General features: G+C 43.3%; 1 gene segment (V, D, J or C); it reads left to right on the forward strand.

The window, feature by feature from the left end:
• The first annotated feature begins 4,660 nt into the window (after window positions 1-4,660).
• LOC116278122 (T cell receptor alpha variable 26-1-like) lies at window positions 4,661-5,394 on the forward strand. The segment is given in 2 exon segments: window positions 4,661-4,700; window positions 5,144-5,394. Coding segments are annotated over 2 exon segments (291 nt in total).
• The last annotated feature ends 3,522 nt before the right edge of the window (window positions 5,395-8,916 follow it).

Here is an 8,916-nt window from a genome sequence, read left to right on the forward strand (position 1 = left end):
CCCACATTTATGTAAATGTCTGTGACCTAATACGCTCCACTAGCACGTGCAGAGACACACACTACGTGAGTCTGATGAAGCTGGACGCGACAAAGGAGACGTATTATTTCCTCCTGATGCCCTAGTTTTAAACCACAGAGTCCATTTTTAAAAGGCAAATCATTCCTCCATGAACAATATCAGTATGAGTAGACTCTTTCTTTTCAAGCCTTGACAAACTTACATCCACTTGAATTAGAAAGCATTCTGTAAGGCATTGGTTAGAAAATCAGCAATTTCTGATCTAGTCACAGGGGGGCAGCATCTGCAAACACAGACACCCACCCCCTTCTGAAAATAGGTGAGTGAAACATGGTAGGTCTGATTGGCTCTCAACCTGCAGTCCCTCCCTTCCGCTTTCTTTCCAAAAGGCAGGGGCAGGGTTTGGAAGCAGCTTTTACAAGGGAAACCGATCAGGAGTAGTCAGATTCAGCAACTCTTTCTGAAGAGGAAGAAGGGGAAAGATGTTTCTCATAACAACAGTTCTGATCTTATGGATGCAAATATCACGTGAGTTTGGGATCCCCCTGCTTGTTCCCAGAGAATTCAGCAGAGTGGGTTATTATCTGCAGGCGACTGCAGGAATGAGATTTTCTGATTGAGAGCAAAGATGTATAGAAAAACACAAAAATTAAAAGGAAGAAAGAGGTAGTTGGGGAGGGAGACATGGAAAGAAGGAGAAAGTACACAGAAGAATGAGAAAGACCATTGTAGCTGAGAGAATACACCTCTAACCAGACTCTGATGCCTCCCACTTTTTCTCTGAATAGAAGTGAATGGACAACAGATAAAGCAAATTCCTGAATTCGTGCCCCTACAAGAGGGAGAGAACTTCACCACATACTGCAATACCTCCAGCCCTTTAACCAGCTTACAGTGGTATAAGCAGCAGCCTGGGGGACGTCCAGTGTTCTTAATGTTATTAACTAAGGGTGGAGACATGAAGAGGCAGGGGAGACTGACAGCTGAGTTTGGAGAGACCAGAAAGGACAGCTTCCTGCGCATCCCAGCCGCCCAGACTGCAGATGTGGGAACCTACTTCTGCGCAGAGGCACAGCGCTCTCAAAGCACCTGCTGCCTGTCCCCAAACCTAGCTGTGGGGCTCCAGGAGCAGCTCCTCCTCAGCTGCCCTCAGGGCAGGAGCCAGAGAAAGCTGAAGTCACAATGTCTATGAAGAAATGAATTTTCAAGTGAAAAAATGTTCTGAGGCTCATATGGTGTTACTGGATAATTCTACCAAAGATTGAGGAAAAATTACCATTAATTCTACACAATTTCTTCCAGAAAATAGATAGAAAATAGTAATTCCTCACCAATTTTTTGAAGCTCGTATTCCCCTGATACCAAAATCAGATAAAGACCTTACAAAAAAGAAAACAAAACAAAAACAAAAACCGTATAAAATACTACAGGGAACTATCCTTCATTAATATAGAAACAAAGTTTGTTAACAAAATATTAGCAAGTAGAATTCATCAGTAAATAAAAAGACCAATATACCAAGCACAAATGCAGTTTTTCTCAGTGATGAAAAACTTTCTTCAGTGTTTGAAAATCAATTGATAGAAGTCACCATATTAAAAAGAAGTTAAAAAGAAGTCATTTGATCATATTAATCTATATAGAAAAAGCATTTGCCAATAGTCATCAGTCACCATGGTGAAAACGCTGAGACACATAGGAATAGTGGGAATTTCCTCAACAGCTAATAGTATGTTTACTGGTAAAAGACTATGTACTTTTCTCTAAGGCTGGGAACAAATCAAGAACATCCACTCTCTCGTCACTCTCCTTCCGCGTCGTGCTAGACATTGTAGCCAGTGCAATGAAGCAAGTAAATGTCAAGACGCCTACAAACACGGTACTAAAAACCCACAAGCACCTATTTGCGCTAGCCGTTATTCTAGAAAGACCTTTCTCCCCATGGAATTGCATAGGCATCTTTGGAGAACAGCAATTGATAGAATTGCCTGTTTTTGATTTTGCTTCTGTTTGCTAGTGGCTTTATTTTCTCCTCATGCCAACAGAACATTCTGTCTCAATTACTGGGACTTCATGCATGTTTTGAAATCCGGAAATGCAAGTCAAACTTCCTTTTTCTTATTCAAGATTTATTCTAGGTCTTTGCTCTTCCACATAAATTACAGAATGAGCTTCTACCACAAAAGCTTAGTAGTCATTTGATTGAGATTGTGTTGAATTTGTGGATTCATCTGGGACAACTGCCATCTTAATATATGGAGTCTTTAGATTCATATGATATTCTCTTTATGCAGGCCTTCTCTAATTTCTTTTCTTAATGTCAAAAAATTTTTGTAGATTACTTGCATACCTTGTATTAAATTAGTTCACAGTATTTGATAAATGACATTTTATTTATTTATTTAATTTTTTGATAAATGACATTTTAATTCCTTTTTCTAATGCTTTTGGCTGGAATCTAGAAATGAAATTGATTTGGGGATTTAATGGCCTTGTTAACACACCTGTGAGTTCTAGTTCTTACAATTTGTTCATGGACACTTCTGTATTTCCTGCCTACACAAGTGTATCACCCATGAACAAACAGGGTGTAACTTCTCCCTTTTGAAACTTAATTCATGTTATTTCCTTTTCTGGGATTGACCCAGGCCCCCCAGTACAACCGTGAAAAACAGGGGGATAGTCTACTTGTCTTTATGGTGACCCTGTAGTACATAACACTGACTGCTGGTATTTTCATTGATACGCTGTATTAAACTCAGGAATTGATCTTCTGTTTGATCAGCATATTTATGACAGAGAAGTGTTAGCCTTTTATCAAATTCTCTTGATTTTCTGGAAGTAAATCAAGTACATTATTTTGGTTTTCATCAAGCAAAGAAAGATAACCTCCCCTCATTCAGCCTGAGAGATAAGATCCTCTAAAATTAAAATACTCTGAAATGAGCCAGTAGACTAGAAAAGCTTATTTTTAGATTCTCCACAGTCACTCAGTAGTTTTTGTCGTTCTACATTATTCAAAATGCCGCTTTGTATGGTTTCTACCAGCTTCTAAAAATTAAAGGCGAAAAAACTAACAAACAAAAAAGTTACTGTTAATTTTCCTATACCTTTTGCTAATGCATTCCTACCTACTGTAAAATAATGCATTCCTACCTACTGTAAATAATTTCAGTTTTATTTATCCTTATATTTTCAGTAGTAGCGCTTGCTGACGTGTGTGTGTATTTGTGTGCGAATTTCCACAGGACAAGTCCCTCTTGAGGGCCTCATCTGTGTCAGCCTCTCTTATAAACATGAAATATCATTTAAACATGGGAAGTTTAGACAGAAAGGAAAATTAAAGAGCAGCCAACAACTGAGCATAATGGGGATATACTGAAATAAAGCAGTAAAAATAATTAAAATCTTCTGTGAAGTGTTATAGGACCAAGAAACAAAAATGAGTAAGGAGGCATTACAGCGAATTCCTTTTTATTGTTTTACTTTCAAACCTGAGGGCTCAAAAGATGGCTGGCTGACTTGGCCTGGGGTTAGCACTACAGTTCATCTATTCAGTCACAAGAGGGGACTGCTTCATGTGCAAACTTCAGGGAGAAGGGAAAGAAACATTTATGTTTTCGATTGCTGTTCCACAGAAAAAGGAAAAACGAAACACTTTCTTCTTTTTTAGCCAGCTTGTACTTCGTTATCGTTTGTTGAATATGTTTAGTCAAAGATTCTGGGGCCCTTACCTAAGCCTTTTCCACGTACCCCTCCAAACAGCGTTTTCCCCGTTTCTCTTCTCTGATGATCCCTCGCCATCTCTATTCCATATATTGTTTTCCTTCCCTCCCCTAACTTTTTCTACCACATCTCCCCCACCGCCATCTTGTTGCTTTCCCTTCACTCTTTTCTCCCTGCCTCAGCATCCTCGGTGCGCAGCACTTACAAGCATGGGCATAGAGGACATGAGGATTAAGGACCCCTGTTCCAGGAGGGTGAGGGGCACACTATGCATGGCATCAGTTACTATATCACAACAGAGGCACAGAGACATGTCGACCTCAGTGGTGGTTGATGCATGATACCAGGGGCCGTTAGAGGAACCCTGAGCCCCAGGACATTTACAACTACTCTCAATGTTACTGATTTTTCCTGTCCCCCTGAGCACATCACTGCCTACTTGTGAACCTCACACACATTTTCCAGAATGTGCATGGAAATTTCACCTCCTTCCAACACAGAACACAGTGCCATCTTCTGGGGTTTAACAACGTCCTGTAGGAGCTTCATGGAGCATCAGCCAGTTTCTTTCAGGAAGAGATGTTGGGACAGTGCTTGTGGACAGACACCTCGTTGTGATGGTGCTCCTTATCCTGAGCCTGACTTTAAACTTCTCAGATGATGACAGTGGGCAGCCTGTGAACTGGGGGTGTCTGATATTCCCTCCTTCTTTTAGGGATGTGACTGGAGCAGGGGTGGAAGACCTAGACAAGGAACTCCTCCCTCATTGGCTGACAAGTCCTGGCAACAGCACAGTGGTGGCTCCACTCCTTGTAAGTCTCTATGAGCAGCTGTCACTTCTGTTCCCTGGAACCTCTTTAAGCCTAAGATGAGACACAGCTCTGGGCTCCTGATCCCAGCTTGTCCTTGAAGTATGAGGCTGGTGACTGGAGTAGCTGTGCTTCTGACCTGGGGTGAGTGCTCTGTGTCCACAAGGGGTGACTCTGAGGTCAAGGGGCCATGAAGGCTTATTCGCTCTACACTCCTCGCCCTGTGCTCTGTTCAGCCTGCTGGGGATGACACTGAGGACTGATCTCTTGGTTTGCTGGGGAGCAGGAAATTCTACATGACAGATTAGATCAGCCCTGATCCCAGAAGAGCTCCTAGCAGTTCCCATGTTGTAAGAAATCTATGGGCTTATTGAACAAAGTATCCATGGATTAGAGCCTCTGGAATCTCTGATTCTTGCTGTTTATGTTTGGTCTGTATAAGGAGCAGCAATGATATTTTTGCAGGACAGAAATTTAAACACTGGGGTAGGGGGCAGGCTCAGAGAATGTGGGAATGTTGTGTCCTTTATCCACAGAATTACACTGATGTGTGCTCAGGAGCTAATTTTATTTTCTTGACCCCTTAGGGACTGTGATTGAGGCTGAGATTGACCAGCCCAAATCCAGGGATGTTGCTGAAGGAGAAGAAGTAACCCTGCCTTGCAACCACGCTACCTTTGGTGGAAGTGACTATGTACACTGGTATCGGCAAAATCCCACTCAGAGTCCACAGTACATCATTCATGGCTTACGGGACACAGTGACAAACCACATGGCCTCTCTGACCATAGCGACAGACAGAAAGTGCAGCACCTCGGTCCTGCCCCGAGTCCCCTGAGAGGCAGCGCTGTGTACTACTGCGCCCTGACAGAGGCACAGTGGGACCGACGGGGCTGCACCTGCACAGTATCTCCCTGGTGGCAAGGAGGGGAGGGACGGGGAGGCTGCAGCCACTGGGAGCAAATCTAGAGCCACCTAGAAGGAGACTCAGAGAGCAGTCAGAGGGAAACTGAGGGGAAGGAAAGAGTGAGAATATGGATAAAGAAAAGAAGACAGAGAGGACAAGAAATAAGCTTCACTGGTTGATGTGACTGAGACGAGTTATGAGGAGTCTACGAATCATAATTTTGACACAGCAACAAAGTGAAGAGGCATCAATAATTTGTCATGGCTCCTTATCTTGTCAATAGAATGCTGGTTTCAGTGTGCTTGTCTCCACATAAAAGGTGGGAAAAATACAAATAATCCTACTTGTCCCAAAGGCGTGTTTCATTCGGGACCCAGGGCAAGCCCCCGTTCTGAGATGCACATTATCGCAGTTGTTCTGCTTCCCAAAACAAAGTAGTTTTCCTCTGAGAAAAATCTGAAATGTTTCGTGTTGCTACTCAGGAACATGCATGTTTACGATGAAGAAGTCTTTTGGAAAAAAACAAAGAGTAAGTGAATGTCAATTTTTAAATTTTTCTTGAATTCCTGCCTCTACAAAGAGTTTTCATGACTTTTGCATCTTCCCAAGTAGCACAGAGACCCATCGCCTCATAAAAGCCTCAGCAGAGCAGAAGTGAGAGCCCAGGGCTGCGTCTCCGTCATTCCCCTCCAGCGCCCACCGTCCTTTCCCAGAAAACCAATTCTGAGAGTCTAAGGTGTATCATCAAGTGTGTTTTCTTTCCATTACATGTATCTTCCCATATCATCTTATGCAACTACATACACATTGAAACACACACATATGTGTACACAGTCGATTTGCCATGTAAATTGGATTTATTTTAATTTTTGCAACTTGTCTTTTGACTTTTCATTTACTAGTGTCCTAGAAATTTTTTTTTCTTTTGAGTAAAGGTAGATTTATTCAGAGATACATTGCAAGGCAAGAGAAAGGCCATGACATGTGGGGGTTGGGTGCTCAGATTAAAAATAGGTACACATTCCATAGACAGAATGTGTGCCTTCTCCAAAGAGGGAGAGAAAAGGGTGGTGACAAGGCACAGCTTTTCCAGTTTTCATGGGCTTGGTGGCTTCATTTGCTAATAAGTGGAAGGACCAGTCTAAGTAGCCTGGGGAAGGGGCAGGGATTCCCAAGGAGTTGGCCATTTCCCACTCTGACCTTTCCTGGCCAGCCTTGGGACCGCGGTGGGCCTGTGGGCATGTCATTCACCATGCTTATATTACAATGGGCATATAATGAAGCTCAAGATCTGTTAGAAGTTAAATCTCTCAACATCTTGAGCCTCAAGGCCTACTGGGGGTTGACTCTTTGACCATCCTGGTGTTAATTGCTGTGTGATTCCTTGAATGGCTGTGCCCTGCCCCCTTCCTGTCTCACTCCACCCTAAGAGATTTTACTCCCATACTCTTATGGGGTTGCAGAGGGTGAAGGTCCGTCTTCTGAAACTGCTTCGGGCTGAGTAGGGGCGATGACCCTGCCTATCAGGGAGTAAAACTCTCTGAGTGCCTAGGCTAGGGGCCCCAGGGGCAGGACAGCCTTTTGTTTTTGCATCCAAGGGCTGAGGAGGTGGGCTGGGATCCTCACATGGCCATCATCTGTCTTGGGGCTGCTGCAATCCATTGTTTCCATGGACTTCAGATGAATTTTCTTAAAGATGAAGCACCTTTGTAACAGCAGTCTGACAGTCTGTAACGACAAAAATACTTAAAAGGCATGGTTAAACATCTGTAATCGATAGAGACTAGTTTGCGGTTACTAGAATTATGACTGATTATATTTAACTTAATGTATGAAAAATATCCAAGTTAACTTAATATCTAAGATGCCCCAGATTTCCTTTAAAGCATCTCAAAGTTAGCTGGAGCTACAAAGAACTTTTAGACTTTGTTAGATATTTAAAATCCTGATAATGCATGAAATTTTTCTGTTTTACGAAACTCTTTTACTGAAAACATGCATCTTTCTCACTGTATATTTGTGAAGGAAAAGCCGGGCGGGGCTACAAGCTGACTCACACATCTAAGTGTAACAAGCTTTGGATTACTGATCTGAGTTCTGCTGGGCTAACTCATAAATCTAAGTTAATTAGTGTCGGTTTGCTGATTCCCTGTTCATGTTTTCTTTGCTAGGCAGCTGGATTTTCAAAGAGAATTATCTGGCCTTGAAATGTTGGTTTGCTGTCTCCCTGCCTCTACTTTTGTGATAATGATGCTGTTAAAGCTGTTGAATGCCTATTGGCCGAATACCCCAAGCTTATAATTAACCCTATAAAAGCCCACGCACAGGTCTTGGAGGTGCTCAGAGCTTCAGAGCAGAAGCCCCTCTGAGCCCGCCGGCGTAATACATCTGAGTACTCCAACCCTCCGAGTGGTGGTTGTTTTTTGCTGGCCTGTCATTTCTGTAACATATTAAAATACTTATTTTTGGAGCTTTAATTGGATATATTTAAGCAATTATGAGCTGTTGTAATCATCGCTACATGGTGTTGTTTTTTAAAACAGGGACCTGAGGTCTTGTGTTGCCTCGCAATGTAGGTTTCCCTGGTTCCTGTTGGGGCTTATAAGTTACAGGTTTTATTCTGGACGATGCACCCAGCCAGCAGTTCCTGGTAGGTTAACAGCAGTTGGGGTGCTTAGTAAGACCTGATACGGTCCCTTCCATGTTGCTTGCAGCTGGTCTTCAGGGGACCCCTCCTCCCAAGTTTTTAGTAAGAGAAGGTCCCCTGACAGGATGGGGACTGGAACTTCTTTGTCTGCGGGAAAGGGCAGCACTTGGTTTCCATATTCCTGGAGGGCACTTTGAACTTGGCTCAAGCGAACAATGCAGGAGACTAGTTTATGGGTCTCCTCATCAAACAGGAAATCTGCAGTTAAAATGGGCCTTCTATACATCCTTTCAAATGGGCTAAATTTTCAAATTCCCTCAGGGGCCTGTCTTATTCTTAGAAGGGCCACAGGCAGGAGGGAGACCCAGGTTTCTGAAGTCTCCTGGCTTAGCTTAGCAAGTGTTCTTTTCAGAACACGATTTGCTTTTTCCACCTTGCCTGAGGATTGGGGCCTCCAGGAAGAGTGGAGGTGACAGTTAATACCCAGAGCTGAGGAAGCCTGTTGAGTCACCTTGGCAGTGAAGGAGGGACCATTGTCACTCTATAAGCTTTTTGTTGGCCCAAAGCTCGGGACTATTTCTTTGAGCAGAAATGTTGACACTTCTGTTGCTTTTTTCCGTTCTGGTGGGGAAAGCTTCTCCCCATCCTGTAAGGGTGTCTGTGAATTCCAGCAGGCATTTCCATCCCTACAAGGGGGCATCTGGGTAAAGTCCATTTGCCAGTCTTCCCCTGGAGAAGTTCCCCGATGTTGTGTGGGGCGGAGTAGGGGTGGAGGTATAGGGTGACTCCCTGGGTCATTGCGGGCA

This window comes from Vicugna pacos, chromosome 6 (genome assembly GCF_048564905.1).
Source record: "Vicugna pacos chromosome 6, VicPac4, whole genome shotgun sequence".
NCBI classification, from domain to species: Eukaryota; Metazoa; Chordata; class Mammalia; order Artiodactyla; family Camelidae; genus Vicugna; species Vicugna pacos.